Source organism: Phycomyces blakesleeanus (assembly GCF_001638985.1).
Source record: "Phycomyces blakesleeanus NRRL 1555(-) unplaced genomic scaffold PHYBLscaffold_15, whole genome shotgun sequence".
Classification (NCBI taxonomy): domain Eukaryota; kingdom Fungi; phylum Mucoromycota; class Mucoromycetes; order Mucorales; family Phycomycetaceae; genus Phycomyces; species Phycomyces blakesleeanus.
The window spans coordinates 366983-385169 of NW_017265148.1; the positions used below are offsets into that span (position 1 = coordinate 366983).

At 35.5% G+C, this 18187-nt stretch overlaps 9 protein-coding genes across 9 annotated transcripts; 3 read left to right on the forward strand and 6 right to left on the reverse strand.

The window, feature by feature from the left end:
• Positions 1 to 112: 112 nt before the first annotated feature.
• Positions 113 to 690, forward strand: PHYBLDRAFT_177787 (hypothetical protein). The gene is made up of 2 exons (XM_018437928.1): positions 113 to 286; positions 387 to 690. The coding sequence occupies exons 1-2, from the start codon at positions 128 to 130 to the stop codon at positions 549 to 551; spliced, it is 324 nt and encodes a 107-aa protein (XP_018289595.1). The 5' UTR covers positions 113 to 127; the 3' UTR covers positions 552 to 690.
• An 803-nt stretch (positions 691 to 1493) lies between these two features.
• On the forward strand, positions 1494 to 2542 carry PHYBLDRAFT_159288 (hypothetical protein). The gene is made up of 6 exons (XM_018433961.1): positions 1494 to 1526; positions 1597 to 1630; positions 1695 to 1782; positions 1876 to 2148; positions 2206 to 2261; positions 2335 to 2542. The coding sequence occupies exons 1-6, from the start codon at positions 1523 to 1525 to the stop codon at positions 2429 to 2431; spliced, it is 552 nt and encodes a 183-aa protein (XP_018289596.1). The 5' UTR covers positions 1494 to 1522; the 3' UTR covers positions 2432 to 2542.
• A 1453-nt stretch (positions 2543 to 3995) lies between these two features.
• PHYBLDRAFT_170217 (hypothetical protein) lies at positions 3996 to 4471 on the reverse strand (the record flags this gene model as incomplete). Its single annotated transcript, XM_018436294.1, has 2 exons — positions 3996 to 4182; positions 4239 to 4471. The coding sequence occupies 2 exons, from the start codon at positions 4469 to 4471 to the stop codon at positions 3996 to 3998; spliced, it is 420 nt and encodes a 139-aa protein (XP_018289597.1).
• A 165-nt stretch (positions 4472 to 4636) lies between these two features.
• PHYBLDRAFT_147302 (hypothetical protein) lies at positions 4637 to 5646 on the reverse strand (the record flags this gene model as incomplete). Its single annotated transcript, XM_018431837.1, has 4 exons — positions 4637 to 4777; positions 4834 to 5040; positions 5093 to 5382; positions 5514 to 5646. 4 exons carry the CDS (start codon positions 5644 to 5646, stop codon positions 4637 to 4639), a joined length of 771 nt encoding a protein of 256 aa, XP_018289598.1.
• A 2047-nt stretch (positions 5647 to 7693) lies between these two features.
• PHYBLDRAFT_182037 (hypothetical protein) lies at positions 7694 to 9611 on the reverse strand (the record flags this gene model as incomplete). The annotated part of the gene is made up of 6 exons (XM_018438554.1): positions 9365 to 9611; positions 9196 to 9289; positions 8620 to 9129; positions 8182 to 8557; positions 7909 to 8032; positions 7694 to 7854 (listed from the first exon to the last, which is right to left on the reverse strand). Exons 1-6 carry the CDS (start codon positions 9579 to 9581, stop codon positions 7694 to 7696), a joined length of 1482 nt encoding a protein of 493 aa, XP_018289599.1. The 5' UTR covers positions 9582 to 9611.
• Positions 9612 to 10913: 1302 nt separating this feature from the next.
• Positions 10914 to 11261, reverse strand: PHYBLDRAFT_147304 (hypothetical protein; the record flags this gene model as incomplete). The annotated part of the gene is made up of 1 exon (XM_018431838.1): positions 10914 to 11261. One exon carries the CDS (start codon positions 11259 to 11261, stop codon positions 10914 to 10916), a length of 348 nt encoding a protein of 115 aa, XP_018289600.1.
• Positions 11262 to 11717: 456 nt separating this feature from the next.
• On the forward strand, positions 11718 to 12517 carry PHYBLDRAFT_70105 (hypothetical protein; the record flags this gene model as incomplete). The annotated part of the gene is made up of 2 exons (XM_018442215.1): positions 11718 to 11875; positions 12244 to 12517. 2 exons carry the CDS (start codon positions 11718 to 11720, stop codon positions 12515 to 12517), a joined length of 432 nt encoding a protein of 143 aa, XP_018289601.1.
• A 250-nt stretch (positions 12518 to 12767) lies between these two features.
• Positions 12768 to 13817, reverse strand: PHYBLDRAFT_70104 (hypothetical protein; the record flags this gene model as incomplete). Its single annotated transcript, XM_018442214.1, has 6 exons — positions 12768 to 12845; positions 12911 to 13192; positions 13246 to 13260; positions 13482 to 13595; positions 13640 to 13694; positions 13774 to 13817. The coding sequence occupies 6 exons, from the start codon at positions 13815 to 13817 to the stop codon at positions 12768 to 12770; spliced, it is 588 nt and encodes a 195-aa protein (XP_018289602.1).
• Positions 13818 to 15171: 1354 nt separating this feature from the next.
• On the reverse strand, positions 15172 to 16745 carry PHYBLDRAFT_125824 (Serine/Threonine kinase CK1; the record flags this gene model as incomplete). The annotated part of the gene is made up of 5 exons (XM_018429058.1): positions 16300 to 16745; positions 16076 to 16186; positions 15827 to 15972; positions 15654 to 15768; positions 15172 to 15578 (listed from the first exon to the last, which is right to left on the reverse strand). Coding segments are annotated over exons 1-5 (996 nt in total), but the record flags the coding sequence as incomplete, so codon positions are not given.
• Positions 16746 to 18187: the final 1442 nt, after the last annotated feature.

Consider the following 18187-nt stretch of genomic DNA (forward strand, 5'->3'; position numbering starts at 1 on the left):
GTCATTAGCTTTTATCTACCAATAAAATGTTCGGCAACTGAAAAAAAAATTGAACCAAATAAAATATTTTTTCAAACTTGCTGAACCTTGTCTCGGCCTCTTCTTTTTTGTAGTTCGTGTCATTGCCATGAAGTATCTCGCTGCCTACCTTCTTCTTACCACCGGTGGCAAGGCTAATCCCACCGCCAAGGATATTACCACCCTTTTGGGTTCCGTCGGCGTCTCTGTCGAAGAGGAGCGTGTTGCTTCCTTGATCAAGGCTCTTGAGGGCAAGTCCGTCGAAGAGGTAAGAAAAACAAAGAAAACAATTAATATATATATATACACTTTACAAAATAATAATAATAATAATTAATCAATAAAATTTATAAAATAATTATATATAGCTTATTGCCGAGGGCAAGGAGAAGATCTCTTCCGTCCCTACTGGTGGTGTTGCTGCTCCCGCTGGTGCTGCTGCTGGTGCCTCCACTGAAGATGCCAAGGTCGAGGCTGCCGTTGAGGAAAAGGAAGAATCTGACGATGACATGGGTTTCGGTCTCTTTGATTAAAAGTTATCCTCCACATCCACATACATACAAATTGTAAACCATCCATTTTATTATTCTCTATCCAGCAGCAACGGACATTTTTTTTTCGTGTCATTGCTGAATAAATAAAAACAATAGGCATGGATATATTTGAGCTTTTATTAATGATAGAGAAACAAGAAAAGGTGGATATGAATATAAAACCACATGGTGTCTTGTGAATATACTTCTATGTAAAACAAGTATTTGTATAGCTCGAGTGCTATATGATCAACCCAACCCCCTTTTTTTATTTTTTTTTGTCTGATCCAACTTCCATTTTCAATTTTATTTGTGACTGCATTAATATCTTTGTTACTTGAGTTTCTTTTTTTCTTTTCTTTTTTCGAGTAAGAAAATTAATAGGGTATTTTGTTTTGGATTCGATACATATATAAATATATAGATGATATCAGTCGAAAAAGAAAGAACAAAATTTTAGCTATTTTTTTAATTTCAAAGGCGATAAAACAGTTTAAACAACTTAAAAGGTAACTGTTACTTTTGGCAGGAGAAAATGTCGAGTTAGTTAGCAGCTGGTATAGTATACAGTATAGGTAACCAAGCGAAAAATAAAATAAAAAACAAAAATAACGGTATCTTGGCAACAAATTTTTTTTTTTTTTAAAAAAAAAAAGGAAAGTAGGGAAAGCAAGGAGATAGGTAAGAGGAATAAAATGAAGCAGGAAGAGTCGGGGCATGGACATCAAAGAACAAAAATTTAAACATTTTTATTTTTGGAAATCTACCTCGAGAATAGAGGAAGGGGGTTTTTCTTTGGTATGGATTTTTAAGCAAATGCACACTATTATTTTATTTTGGTAACGTGCCCTTTGACGTTGTTCTTTCTTCTGCTGTGTGACGTCGAAGCATATATAAATTAAGCTGTGTTGAGCCTTGATTGAATTTACAAGAACCTTTCATTTTTCTTTTTCTTTTTTAAAACACAAATAATGAGTAAGTGTAGATCGTGACTCTATTTGATTGTACCCAACTAAAATATCAACCACCTCTTGGTATCAAACAGGCAGACCTCAAGAAGATGGTATCATTCGCTACGGGTAAAGTCATATATATATACACAGCGTGGGAGTATTTTAAACTAATCGACCATATTTAATACAGTGACCATGTTTCATTGAAGCATGTCATGACCGGACGTTTCTTGACCTCAGTTCCCGAGAACTACGAGAGTGGAAGCTATCAGCAAAAGGTAATAACAATCATGAGATTTTGGGCAAGAATAAAAATAACTCACCCAAAGTTATTTCTTCTGTTTTTTAACAAAACAACAACAAAAAAAAAGACTTTTGCTGGTGAATGGGAGTCTAGTGAAGAGTCAACTTGGATTGTAATTCCTCCTGTCGAGACTGAGGAGGAGCGCGGTTATGAAGTCGGCTGGGATGACCTTGTCCGTCTCAAGCACGTCCCTACCAGAGCCAATCTCCACAGCCATGAGATTCCCAGCCCTGTCTCTCAGCAGCAGGAGGTTTCTTGCTTCGGAAGTGATAATGAGACCGATGAAAACGATGTCTGGAGAGTCATCAAATTTTACGAGGATAGCGACGAGTATGATAATGTGAGTATTAATTTTTATTATTATTATTATTATTATTATTCTAATAAATTTAAATAGTTCTGGCGCGTTGACCAGGCCTTCACTCTCAAACATGAGCAAACCGGATTCGTCTTGTAAGTCTTTCTGCTTTTTGTTTTTGTGGTACATATACTGACTTTCTGCTTCATTTTGCTTTTTGTATCATAGGCACAGTCATGACTTCACTATTGAGGATAACCGCAACGAGATCACTGTCTATCCTGAAGGTGATGATGAAAACAACAAGTGGATTGTTGCGGAGTAAATAGATTTCCTTCAAACTTTATCTTAGCTTCCGATTTTCCGGTGTTGTAAAAATAAGAAATAAATAAATAAATAAAAAAGCAAGGTCTTTGGCTCTCTTTATGTTATATTTATATTTATATTTTATTTTATTTTCGGATAAACTTTGAAAATTTCAGTTTCAGTTTATTTCAATTCTTTGGTGCTTTTTTTTTCAGAATAGCAAGTAAAATGTCAGGTCAAATTTCTAGGATTTATTGCCATGTGTTATCTACAGTTCCGATTGATACCCAGACTATTTGGTTTCTTCTTTATCCTCTCAGTATTCCATGCAATAACCAATATACAGTTGGTGTGGACAGACTGAAAGTTCAAATAAAGGGCAAAATTTTTAATCGACTATAACTAGCTAGTCTTTTTCCATTGCCACTATGATTGAGAAGAGAAGCATTCTTTTTTGAACTTCTAGTCTGTATATACCAAGTGTTTCTACTTGAGATTGAGACGATTTTAGTTTGTTTTTTTTGGACGAATAGATAGTGCCATTAGGGGGTTTCATTATCTGTTTTAGATTTTATTTTATTTTTATGGTCTTTAAGTTTTAACCAATAATAATGAATATAAAAAGATATTACTGAACCCCCCTCATGTTAGCTAATTTAATGTATAAAGTCTTTTAAAAAATTACTTTTTTTGTTTATTATTCTAGATATATTTACTGTTTACATAAAGCTACTGATGAGCTAAAATTTATGAAAAGTCTTTGAATAAGCATATTTAAGACATATTAAATAATATAATGTACTACTTCTATCAAAATAGACAGAAAATATGAGTAAAATAATGCTTTTTGTTATTTGTAATATCTGAATAAAAATGCCAAGTTAAAAATAAAATAAAATCTTAAAATTATCAAGCCAAGTTTTGAGATTTTATTTTTTGAGAGATTTTTACCAGCCAATAATTAGTGTTTTTCAATCCCAGAAAAATAAAATAAAATCTAAAACAGATAATGAAACCCCCTATTAATGGTGCTCTCCAGCACACGAGCCAAATTATCCCAAGTAGATTGGTTTTTGAATCCAAATATACAATCAAAGGACAAAAGTTCCTGCAATTTAAAATAACGTCTGTATATTTTGTTATAAGTACGCATACCTTCTCTCTCTTGCTCTCAAATTCAATAAAGATTTTCACCATTATGTCTACACCTCAAAGCAACAACACTATATCTTGCAAGAAAACCTGTAAAAATTAGAGCTCTAGAAGACTTGTATAAATCTTATTATGTGCTTATAGATAGAAGTCAGTGCTATAACTGCGGGATTTTAAAGGCCAGGAACTTTTGTCCTTTGACTGTATATCTCACTTTTACGCCACCATGTCTTTGCAGTCAATGTAAAACATCTTTTTTTTTCCACTTCTTCAACTCGGTACAAGAATCAAAGACGATGAAATTATTTAAATCTAATGGCTTACTATTCGGTATCTTGGGTGTATCCTAGGCGGTAACCAGGAGGTAATATCTGTTATTTTCTTTGAAGTCTTGTCAGTCTTTGTCTCACACGACGACCCTCCTGAACATCTTATTCGGCTTGTATTCTATTAAGTCCAATTTGAATGACCCGGGTAAACCTCTCGGATATAGTATCATCATGACTCACTTGGTTAAGTATATGTCGGAAGTTCAGAACAGCAGCAAGATCTCGATTCCACAAACGATGCATAACCTCTGACCCATCCATGTTCTCCAAACAATTTAGATTGGTGCATCTAAAAGGACTTGTCAGAATAAATGATAATAAAAATGGAGTGGCTGTAGAATTTACCTTAGGAGACTATGGCGTGTTCTAGTTGGTATTTGGGTACGGCGATATGGGCGAGGATTTTCGACTTGCTTGAAGGTTTGAAGGGACAGTTGGCAGCACCTCGGACAGTGCCTAGAGGTAGCATACTCATTGATCAAACAAGCATCAAAACCATGTTTGCAAAGTAGATTCCTCAGTATTTTACCTTTGATTGGTTTATGGTATCTATTGTTAGGGACAGACCAGTTTTCCATGACCAAGACAAAATTTTGACCAAACTTAGCACGAAAAGTTTTGGCTAAATATTCGTCGACTTTGCATTGGGTTATGTATGAGAAGAGACGAAGCTTGCGGAACAAAGTTTTCTAGCTGGTACGACCTATGGCGTCGGTGTAAAAAGAAGTGAGGGTTGAGGAGCTTTATGATATAATCCAGGTATGGTAAGCAGAATTTGTAAGGTTATTGGATCGGCTCGAGGTATGGAAGAGGAGATTCTCTGCAGCACGGACATTTGGGCATTGGGCTTTGAGATAATGGCGATGTGGCGAGACTTGGTACGCCTGAGTTTAATAGTCTGCTGGTTGGAGATGTACCGGTAATATCTTGGTATTTATACCGTAGAATCCTCGTGTATACAGTATAGAAGATCGCTTCTTCCAGGATTAATAAAAACACAACGTCCACAGATTCTTTCATGCTGTTCACGTTTACAGTTATGAACGTAGTAAATGTTTTCTGTCTTAATGATAGAAGCTCTTCTGGAAGTGGGTCCTTTGGTAGTGCCTTGGGTCTGCGTAAGGAAGGAAACTCCAACACCATCAGTCTAAATTGTTTCTATGAGCTTAATCACGGAAAACCCCGATATTCTAGTTTACCACTCTTCCACACAACTCTAGCTTATCCAATTTTGCTGTCCCAGTTGTTCTCAATATCTGCTGGCACAGAATCCTAGTATCAATTTGCATATAGCATGGTGACCAGGATCGGCGAAGAGAGAAGCAGTTGATGGATTTATATCCAAGCTGTTCTAGGAGCTGGGCAATGCAAAATAGGGCGAGGAAGTGATTGTGAGGAGACGGTTTGAAATTATAGTAGATAGAGTTCTTTCGGAACCAATATCTTTCTGGACAGGCGGTCAAAATTGGTCTAATGGCTGTGAATGCATCTATATATTTTTTTCGGTGAATGAGCTGTCAACTTGGCGAATTGAAACTCTTTATTTGAACGTCCTTGCGGGTTCAAAGATATGCTCTGTTAGCATCCTTTTGACTCATTCCTCGGTTGCTAATTGTCTACGCAGGTATTGGATAAGCTTTTGCCGTCTTCTTTTTATATCGAGCAAGATATTGATCACTCGGCAAAAATTCTGGTCAAACTTCAGCTTGATATTAACTATGTAAACTGCGTGGATTTTTGTGGCCTCGTACATAGCGATGTGGTGAGCGTTTAGGAGGGAGATTCAGGTGTAGGAGCTGTGATGAATATATGTGTTGATGTGGCGGGAAATGAACTTACGGTTCAGTCTTGTTTTTTTTTGTTATTCGGGAGGAGTCAGTGATACGATCAATTAACGAAAGGAAAACCTGAAAAAAAAGCTTGATTGATCTATCCATTTAGGTTAAATGATGGGTCATGTGACAATTCGGCAAGGAGAATATACTTTTTAAGTATGTAGGTGTGTGTGTAGCAATTGCGTGGAATTTAGAAACCAGGTCTTGTAGGGGTCGAAGGAACTCTAGTCTCCATCTGACTGTTTGTATTAATACCTTGACAGTAAGAGCTCGGAACAAGATAGCTTGTTTCATTGTCTTCTCATCCACAATGGACTAAAGATATGGGGTTTGAACAGTGCTTTTGAAAGTGTCGATTGGTGGGGATGATATACTAGGAGATTTGGTAAGTATATGTGCTGTAGGTCAGTTTATGGATTACTTAAAAGAGTGAAAGATAAAGGTGTGTAGAGTTTAAAATTTTTGCCTGTCAATTGTGTTGCCTTTATAGACTTTTTGTTTATTGATTGATTGATTGATTGATTGAGTGATTTATATAAAAGGCCAGTAGTATTGAATAGTGATTCTACTCCAAGATGTGTAATCAAGGAGTGTAGTATTTTAAGGGATTAATAGACTTGACAAAATAAATATGAAGACAGTAATTAACCACCCCTGAACCCGGGCTACATCATATTTCATAACGATACCGTCTTATATAAGCCAGATTCTTATTATAAAGCATATTATAGTTATACCATGACTATCAATTGTACAAGAGGTACGCATTACACTAACGACAAGCTGCTAATAATTTTATATCGAGACTACCAACTTCTACAAAGATCTTGAGAATTCTTATAAATACAATTGGTTCGAAGGACTTGTAACTTTGACATGTCTGGCATATCCTAAGTTCAGGATGCTCTAAACTCATTTTAGTATCCTGAGGCTGATATTCAAATATGATTGTTTTGCTTTTAGTCCAGAAAGTCATTTTAGAGGAATATTGTACGTTGGACTGCCTAAAGGTTGCAAAACTAGTATTGATGAAATATGAGTCAGTGGAATTGACAATCAAGAGTAATTTGAGCAGAATTGACAGAAAAAGAAGTATTTGGATGATGTATAGTTTGGCTGTCAAGGTTACTCGTATGCTTATTAGGAATAATGTATTTAAAGAATCACATGGAATCTATCTTTTGGCTTTTCAAAAGTAGGAATCAGGCATAGCAATGTCAACACAAAACAGGCTTATACTTTATGATAAAATAAAAATCAATAGTATAGTATTTAGAGAATTATATATATATATATTAGATATAAAAAAGGTAGCAAGTAGCAGGTAGCAATAGATAATATGTATATGCATGTTATATAGCTAATCTATAGCTTAGACTGTTACTAAATATCATATAAATCAGTACTTCTTCTATTATTTTGATCAATAGAAACCATAAAATTCCAATATAAAACATCATGCATTTGTTGGACTATTTATAAGAAGAATAGATATACCATATTTAAAATATTTGATTGGATTAGATGCAAAATAATCTGAAATCCCATAAATCGTACTCGTAGTAGTCGTAATAATATACCGAAACTTTGACTTGAATAAATAGTGCTTTAATTATAACAACAGTAACATTCACCTTTGATATTGAAACAGATACTTCTTTACTTATTTATATACACAAGTCATTCTGAATATTTTAAAAGAAAAATATTTATATATATTTCAAAGATGTGCTTACCAAGTAAACCTAGGTAAATTAAGCCAAGATAGTTGAAGGATTTATATCCTTAATTTGATGTAATATGAAAATTCGATTTTTATTTAACAAAATAATAAAATATAATTATAAAGAACGAGAAGAAGAAAAGAGAAAATATACAGACAAGTAGAGTTAAGTAATGATAATAATAATGCGAACAATTAACAAGAATAAAGAAAAAAAAAAGAAAAAGAAAGCAATGTTGGGTTTAAACAACCTCTCGAATATCTTTCTTCTTCTCTTCATCAGTGGTTGTGATACGCTGATGAACCTTTGGTAAGAGAATCTTGTTTTGCTCAAGATAATATGTGATGCCAATAAGGACCAATGTTAACGCTGTCATTGACATGGTAACGATCTTTCCGGTACCTAGAATATATGGCATAAGTTAAAATACACCTTATAATAATACAAGTTACTTACGGAAATCAGGTGCATCTGTGACAATCCATGCCTTGATATTGATAAAGTTAGGAGCAAGATTTCCAAGCGAGTTTACAATAGCAATGGCCAAGGCACGGGTTTCAGAATCGTTCTGGTAGATTTCCTATTGAGAATAAATAGATACAAGCAAATGAGTATGGGGGTGTGCTTTGTTTAAAAGTCAAATGTATATTCAAATGTAATAGAACTTGAGTTGAAAAAATAAATAAATAGCTAAAAAATAATAATAATAAAAAATTGAATTATACATACGTTGAGCCAGGTCATCATGATAGGGCTTGCGCCAAAGATTGGAGGAATCATATAGGCCGCGACAAACACAAGTACGATCGGGCTTTTGCCACCATCAACTGCGACCAAGACGACGTACCAGAGAAGGGTCCATGCACTGCCGGCAAGTATATGCCAAGCACGTTTTCCGTAACGATCAGATAGCCAGCCCTGGACAACCAGCACAACGGCAACCCATACCCAGATAGGAACCATCATGTAGTTGGCAAACGATGAACTATAGCCGAGCTTGGAAAGAATGATTGGGAAGTTCTGCAGAATACCCATGCCCTCTTGAAAACAGATAAAAGTGAAAAGAAATAGCCAGACATAAGGAGTAGTAAGCAAGTTACGGAAACTATTTTTTTTTTAAAAAAATTAATTTTTTTTAAAACAAAGAGTAAGAGATATAGGACTTACGTTGTCAAATTAAGACCAGTGCTGAGAGTCTTCTTTCCTTGGCGTTCAAGACGTTCGATAGCAAGATCACGCTCTTCACCGACAATGAAACGAGTGTTGTGAGGGAAATCTGGTAAGAGAAAGAAACCACAGAATCCAATGACAACAGCCAAAAGGCCTTCGATGATAAAAAGCCATTTCCATCCACGCATTCCGTGAACGCCATCAAGACCAGAAGCAATTGCGCCAGATATCAGACCGCTAAAGGCTCCGGATACCTGAGAGCCTGCCACAAATACAGCAGTACGAGTGCCAAGTTCTTCGCGAGAGTACCAACTGCCGAGTAAAAAGACAATTCCGGGGTAAAACGCAGCCTCAGAGAACCCAAGGCAGATGCGAAGACCGTAAAGACCCTGATAGTTTTTTACAAGAGCCATGAAGCACACAATAGCTCCCCACACGAATACAACGCCAGGTAACATAATACTAGGTCTGACCTTGGTGATGATTGCATTGGCGGGAATTTGAAGACTGTAAAATTAAAGAATAAAATAAAAGATGTTGAGTTTTTTTTTTAATAGTAATAATGATACATACATAATATAACCAATAAAAAACATGGTAATTGCCCAATTGTACTTGTCGGATGCAAGGTTCAACTCGGTATCCATACCATTAGTGTAGGCATTAGCTGATAGTATATAAAGAGACATTGAGTAAGTATAATTGTACGCTTATATAAATGATAATACCAAACTATACATACGCATATTATTTCGGTCAAGACCGTTGGCAAAATACCCAAAAAATGCCCAGAGCATCAGCCGTCTGTCAAGTTTACGGACCAAGCGCTTCTCGGCCTCAGACTTTTCTTGACGAGGGCGGCGGCTTTCTTGGGTGAGTGCACTGGCAAAGGAATCAACTCTTAAAATAGAGTGAGTTCTTGAATGCTGTGTATCCGATCCAGCCGAGTTTTCCTTCATGACACGTAAAATATAAGAAAAGAAGAAAGAAGGTATTGAATGGACTAGAAGAATGTACTATACGTGAATATATATAAATAAAAATAAATGAAAAAAAAAAGCTTTCTGTTGGTAGAACTTTGAAATAAATTCTGGGGGGTTTTTTTTGCTGGATTTGTACGATCTGCTATGTGTTACTGCTGATATTAAAAATATGTAATTATTGTAAAAAATAAAAATAAAGGAAAAAGTCAAGTAAATATATATAGATATAAAAACGACGTGCCGACCCCACGGCCAGAAGCTGTATATCGTGAATCAGGTGTAACCAATAGATCAAGTATATTATTGGGTGGGATATTTTTTTTTAGGTTTTCCCCCGCATTTTTTCAAGATATCCCGCCGCTAACCATTTGCTAATATATATACATTGTGTTACAGAAAGGATAGCTGGAAAAATAGTGATGACAGATCATGGCTATATACAAATTCTAAAGGGCTTTAATAGGAACTACAAAAAAAAAAAGACAACGAAAGGAAGGGAGTTCTAAACAAAAGTGAAGGATAAATATACTACCATTCAAATTCATGATTTACTTTCATTATGTAATATACATGCTGGATCTACCAATTATTGTTGGCTCTTGACCTTTTGATTCATAAAGAAAATTCGGCTTAGATTGTTGATAAATGAATAAATATATATATATATATATGTAACATAATTATTTATACACGGTATAACTGCTCTAATCATTATCCCGTACGCACACATGCACATAAAAATAAATAAAAAGAGCAAATCAAAATAACACAATAACTTGCTTTTCTTCCTTTGAATCGAAAGATATACTGCATATTAATTGCATTTTTTTTTGTTGGCTTCTCTCATAGCTACTAACACGCTTACAATGTATATCTATATTTCTCTTTTTGTGTGTGTTGTTTTTAATTATAAGTCCAGCACGGAAATCCCACGAATAAAGAAAGCTTGGAAACTCCAGGAAACCTAAAGGGAAACCCAAGGGAGACTTTAGGGAAACCTCAGGGAAATACCCCCTGGGGATTTTTTTTTTTTTTTTTTTGGATCTCATTAATGGTATTCTCCAATATACGAAACAAATTAGCCCAAGTAAGTTGATTATTGGTTCCAATTATAGAAATATAAACTCAAAAAAGCAGCCAACTGTCTCGAAATACAGTGTTTCTACTTGAGATTGAGACAAATTAGGAAATGTTTTAGACGAATAAAAATTAATTGCTAGACAATATGCCTACCTTTTGTGGGCGAAACGAGAATGGAATTTAGGCAAAGTAGGTATTTGTTCAATTTTACCTATATGTCTAAATGGCTCAAAGAGACAAACTGCTTATGTTAGTGACGGGATTGTTGTTGTTATTGTTGCTGCTGCTGTTGCTGTTTGCTGCTTGCTTGCCTTTATCAGAACTTTGAAAGGCGGTTTGTCGATGGGTTCCTCTCCAAGTTGAAAAAGCAATTGTTATCATATTTTTTGCATCATTAACATCTCGCTGCCACAGTGTATTGCAGATTCTACAGACCTGTACGCTGTAGCTGCGAGTGTGATTTGCAGGCGCTAAATTCTTCGCTTGGCAATTGTTGCACGTCTCTGTATTGTATTCATCAATTGTAACAGCGACAAGACCCCCATTCCTCTCTCGTTTCTTCAAAGCCTTCCCCATAATTCCTGTCACTCCACATCGGTTATTCTTTAGTCTCACCAAGTCCTTCCCGAAAATTCCAGCCCCGAAAACAATTAATAGAATCTTTATTTTTTCTTATTTATACGGAAGGGGGTTTCCACTTATTTAACCTTTTCAAAAAAAAAGTCAAGAACATTAAAATTTTTAACCAAAGAAAGAAGAGAGAAAAAAGATTAACTACTCACTTTGTTGGCTTGTTGGCTTGTTGGCTTGTTGGCTTGTTGGCTTTAGGGTCTGTGGCTTCTTCCTTCTTTTTTCTTTTTTCTTCTCTTCTTGTTATACTTGCTATCTCCGTTTATCAAGATGCTCACCATTTGTTCTGGTGCTTTCTGGCGCCCTTAATATAGAAAAAAAACTGGCATTTAGCAGTGCTATTTCCATAAAAATTATACAACACGTCCAGACGAGTTAAAGCATATTGTACGTCATCAATATATGCTACACAGGAGGCTGTTTCATGGGATGGTATATGGCTTTCAATGGCTTCAATTCCATTTTGCCTTTTATGCCGAACTTGATCTGCTTGTTATCTTGTTGATCCTGTTATGTGGTAGTATTCACAAGTTGTGCACCACAGTAAACTATGTGCTTTGGTAGATAGCCCCTCTGCTACAGTGAAAACAGCCTTTCGTCCAGGGTTGACAAAAACTAGCTTATAGTTGTGTTGTACTTCATTGAACTCAAAATCTGACAATTCAAGTTGAAGTGTGCTGTTTCTTACTTCGATGGAAGCTGGGTTTCTCTCGCAGAATAGGCAATCGATGGAAAATACATTTGATCTTATTAAATTTCCAAACAAGATCCGATTGTTACCATTTGGCTCAAGGTCAGAACTAAAAAATAATAAGAGTTATGATTCCCTGATAAACTGGCAATGATATATATACCTCTTGCACCTCAGCTTAGCAAAGTTTATAACGTTTTTGGATAATAAGAGCTGATTATTATATCCTCTTGGTAGTGGTCAGGACACAAAGCAGGATAGTCCGTTTGCACTAATAGCTATTGACCGAAAATGCAAAGATGATTTTGGAAATAGTGCAAATAGTCTTGGTAAGGGAAGTCGGCGTACATCAAAAGGATTATGGCTTTTATGTTCTAGTTCATATTCGGACAGGGTTTGCGAAAGTACAGAGATATTCTTTTCAGGGTGTGCTTATAGAGTAGCCAAAGTTATTTTGTCCGGAAGGTGGCTTTTTAACAACTGGCGGGTGTTTGTAACTGATGATTCTTGAAGTTCTTGTACATTTGATGTACAACTTGGGTCTCCCCCACAAACAAACTGATAGCCAATATTCTTTGGAGATACATTCTACAACTTACAAAAGTATGAACTTTATAGTAATATTGCCGATTTTTTTTTCAAAAAAAAATACAAGAATATAATAACTTACCACTAATAAGTTTTGCAACGTATAGCAAAAATAACTCGATAATCGTTTCTCAAGGGTTTCTACTATATGATTGATATAACAGGCTGCAAGTTCAGTGCAAGCTTCGGACAGACATTGGCTGGCTCCGCTTTGTAGGCTTTGATTGTATACGGTATATGTAATCGCGGATCTATAGGTATCTCAGAATTGTACAAGATATGATGGTGCATTAGCGTTCTTTTTTTTTTTTTTTACTTTTCTGCCATTGACAAGTTGGCAAACCGAGTACCAAAATGTCTGATTGTAAATGTAGCTAGGTATTGAATCACGAGAAGATACCAAGCAGTAGCTGTTTATGAACATCATTGCCCTGGATATGATATTATGAAGATCATTTAAAGTGATAATGATCTTATTTCTTAGTAGCTCTTTGTATTCATTGTTGACAACAGTATTCAATGGGAGTTTTATCGTGAAAGCTTTGTAAGGAAATCCAAGATTGTTTCCAAAATCCTCGGGCTTAAAACGAATAATGGTCTATAGAAATGAGCACCAAAAAATAATACATAAATTATGCTCATTATGCTCACCATGAACCTGACAATCTTGAAATTATTAAATTTATACTTTAAATGTATTTATAGAAATCAAATGACCAGTAAAGAAAGAGCATTTGGATCGTCAAAAAGTTCAAATTTTCCTTTTTATAAAATAAGCAAAATTTGAGCTTCTCTTTGTCCAGCATTCAATCCTCGGTGTGGCTAATATACGCAGTTTGTCTCTTTGAGCCATTTATACATGTAGGTAAAATTGAATAAATACCTACTTTGCCTAAATTCCATTCTCGTTTCGCCCACAAAAGGTAGGCATATTGTCTAGCAATTAATTTTGATTCCCCTCTTGACGTCTCTCCTGACCACGATGACTTTTTCTGACACTTCTATACCCAAACACACACAAAATCTGGTTGTAGCCTCTACAAACCATGCCATTTGGCGAGCTCACTGGGCCCCTGTCATGAACAAACAGCCCTTCCTTCCTGGTGTGATAGCAGGCAAGGCACTTGTGGTGATAAGACACTTCTTGGAGCAGTCTTTTTTTTCTCTTTTTTTTTTTACCTTTTTCCTCTCATATAAATAATGTAATACAAAAATTCAGGCATAGTAAGCCAATCGCTTAGTGCTTTGCACTGTAGCCGATCAATAAATACTTTTCTTTTGTATTGTTTATTGGAAAGTAAATTAATAATGAAGTCTATATATTGTTAAATGAGGAGAACTAGGGCGACCATTAAATACAAAAAAAATATTCAGGGCGACTTATTTTTTCGAATTATGCGACTTACAAATGTGTTTTACTGTATTTGAAACCTCGTTTGCTTTTAATACATATTGTGTAAGGCCACCTTTTAAGAATTATAGACGATTGAACAATAATCATCATTTGTATTTATATACACATATCTTTAAAGAAAGAAAGAAAAAGAAGAAACCATAAATACTCGGTCTATCAAATACTATTCACTCATTTAATATTTTTCAAAATAATAATAATATTAGGCATTCACACAAAACCGAAATCTTGTTAGTACAATATTAGAAGCATCAAATACGGAAAATGTCAACCAAACCCTGAGAGTAAAGATAAAATTGCCAAACTTCAAGATGCGTTCATATTTACTTGTCCTTCCCTTTTCTTCTTCTTCTTTTGGTTTAATGATAATATTAATAACAATAACAATAGCAATAAGCAAATACAATAAGCAAATAGGCAAACAGGCAAACAGGCAAACGAAAGAACAAATGAACAAAAGAACAAATGAATAAATGAAATGAAAATCATAGTAGTAAAAAGAAATACTAGGCTGTGTATCTAAAGTGACAGCTTTCAATGCTGTGTTCATTTATGATACCTTAAATACGCACTACACATTATACACGGATGTATATTGTGTACCTGTAAAGCGTATGAAAATAATAATAATATTACCATGGAACACCATTCTTCTTGGCCCATGAATCATCCTCTGGAGGAGACCAGGTAGATTCTGGTGCTCCCCATGCTTCCTGGGTCGGGTTTTTATCCCAAACAGGCTCAGGCAGTGTCTGTATTGTAGGATTATTGTTCGTATTCCAGTCAACTTTGGGCTCCCAAGGTACTTCATCATGTTTGTGTGTATTCCAGCCAATCAGCTTTTCGCCCTTGGGTATCTTTGAAATCATTCGATGTATAGATGTTGACGAAACCGAAGACTCTTGTACTCCTTTACCCCCTTTGTTACTCTCCTGCCTCCACATCGGACTTGCTCCAGTATTCGGCAATGCTTTTGCCACCGTATACATCGAAAATCTTGACGTATTTCTATCCTGAGCATGTTTTGCTGACCCCTCCTCAACTCTTGATCCACCTCTTTGCTGTGTATGATCTTCAACATCTTTCCAAACCTTCCTACTACTCTGTCCTCCAAAGGGTGATCGAACCGGATGTGCTAATCTGCCATTCCCCACACACCCAAACAGCATCTGCCGACACAAATTATAATCTGGCTCATCGGTTGGTCGCAGCTTTCGAGTGTATTCCACAAACTCCAGAATTCCAACCGGCATTCCGGCACACAGATCACTCATAAATGTATCTTCCTTCATCTGACGCATCTTGTCCCAGCCATTCTTGGAGCTTCGTGCCTGGATACCAGTCCAAGGTAAGGATCCAAGGAGAAGTTCGAGTACCATGTAGCCAATGCCTTCCAGGTCGTCTCGTCGAGAATGTACTTTGCCACGGTGAACGTTGATAGAAGCATACCGAGCCGTACCAACCTTGTTTCTTTGGTCCCGCTTTTTGTCTGAATGGGACACTTTAGGTTCAGGATTAGCCCAGTCAACTGCCAGGCCAAAGTCAACAATATAGAGCCGAGGATACGGTTCTCCCCATTTTTTCAGTACATCACGGCATGTCAAGGTGGTGTATTCATAATGAGGAGGTCCGCCAGCCGGGTCACGCACTTCATACATTTCTGGTTCAGGAAGTTCATTGGCAGCCGAGAATAAAAAGTTGTCAGGTTTGATATCCCTAAAGACAAGACCTTTTTGATGCACGTGTTCTAGAATGGATACCTTTATATAAAGTTTTAGAACAATATCCATTTAATAAAAAATTAATAACAATAATTACCATTTGGCTACTTAAATCAATCACAACATCCAAAGGAATTTTGTGGACAGTCTTTCGTAGCTGATTTAAACTAGGGCCTAGTAGGTCCATAACTATGCAATTGAAGTCTTCGTGACGTCCATACCAGTAGCAGCGTGGGATTCCGGCTAATAGTATACAATAATAATAAAAAAACGGATAAGTTTAAGAAATGACTTGGTTTTGGAGGTTCAATAGAATCTTAATCACTCCAAACCAAATGAAACTTACGGCCCCCTTCAAGCAGTTTGTAAACCTTGGCTTCGTTTTCCAACTGGGGGTGTCGCATATTTGCTCGTTCTCTTTTAATAGCAAAGTGCTTTTTGGTCGATATTTCCTCAACTACAAATATTATATATATGCGTGTGTGTGTTTGAGCATGCTTGAATTACATAATAACAATCACAAAAGAAGATTGAACCAAAAAATAAATAAATAATTCAACAAAGGTTTACCTTCAAACACTTCACCAAAAGATCCTTCTCCAATCTTTCCAAGTGGGATCCAGCGTTGATTAATCACTACATTAGAGCTGTTTTCACTGAGGTCTGAGAGATTACTGTCAACAGAGCAATTTCGAGCACTCATTGTACGTAAGCTGTGTTCTACTTGTTGAGGTTGAGCGGGAATGTTCTCAAACGGAGCTCTAGAAGCATAACGATGGGCAGTCATGAAAATTGTTAAAGTCAAAGAAAGATGTATGTATATAATGTAGTGTGTGTGTGTGTGTGTATAAGGCTGGATGGTAATATTATATGAATGACAGCTGGATTTAAGTAAAATTAATAAATGATAATAGTATAAAACACAGCTAAGAAGAAGAAGAAGAAGAAGAAGAAGAAGAAGAAATACTCAATCTAAAGCACAAATAAATAAAAGTAAGAAAAAAAATTAATGTGATGTTGAGAGGGTTTTAGGCTTGGAAGCGTGCTTAGAGCTGAAGCTATAGAGCTATAGAGCTATAGAGCTATAGAGCTATAGAGCTATAGAGCTATAGAGCTGGAGCTGATTTTTTTTTTTTTACAAAAAAAAAAAAATACTTTCTTAGTATATAAATATAGCAAAACACTTTTGTAAGGCGCACAATCCGAGAAAATAATGCACACTTTTAAGATTTTAATTTCTTTTTTAGAAAAACAAAAACAAATGCCAAGCACTTGATTATTTTTTTCTTGTAGAAAATAATACAATGAGTACATCAAGTTCCCTTCATATATAGGACACCTAAGAAATAAAAAGACTTTTTTTCAAAATGTTAGGGGCAACAAGAAGCTATAGAACCAAAAACCTTAGTTTCAGTGTATAGCATGTGACTTAATGTAATACCTTGTGACTGACTTTATTAACATATGAATGAATTGGGGCTTCATTTTTGATAGTGTACCTTTCATCACTTTTAATGTCATTAACAATACCTATACTCTCCTTTACACTTGCTTTGATCAAGCCCAGCTCACTTAACATTCTTATAATCTCCTCTTCTATTATTTTTTTTATTTCATATGCTTTGAGGCCTTTAAGATATCCCCAGCATCGCCGGTCATTATGATGCGTGGCTGTGTATGGGCTAATAATAAACCATTGTCTTCTAAAAAAAAAGAACATTTGAATGAATTTCACAAAAATAATTTGCTTGTATAAAACTTTACTTGTAATTAAGTAAACAATAGAGAACCCGTTGCTGAGTGAAAATTCTAAATTTTCACTCACTTTGATTTTACCCGGCGATTTAATTTCCAATGAAAAGATGTAAAGTTTTACTGAGGGAAGCCATTTTATCACCAAGACTTTATTAAAAATTGAGCCTGTTTTTTTCACCTTCAAACATAAACATATTATAGTCAAGAGTCGTCTCTATATATATACTTAAGAAAACAAGTCTTGAAAAGCCAAGCTTATTAAGATGTATCTCTCTTATGTTTGTCACAGTACTTAGGTTTTCATTATGTGGTTGAGTTTTTTCTTATTTTTGACTGGGTTTCACTAATAATTATTATTTTTTTAGCAGTCTTTGAAAATATCACATCCCAACGGGTTCTCTATCAGAGAACCCAATTGTGCGCCTTAAATTTTCGAATTGTGGGCCGTGTATAGTGTGTTTCACTGTAATATGAACCCAGAATGAACAAAAGAAAGATATGTAGGGTTTGTCTCTGTATTCTTCTAATTCTTTTATCTATATCTTTAAAAATCGACAAAAATCTTTGGTCTTGAAAATCAACAGATGCCAAGACATTATTGTTATTATTTAAAGGAACATACTATATGGCTATATAAATGTTATGGACCTATTGTTTCTAGTATGGCTATTTCCAACAACCAAAAAGAACCCCATGTAAAATC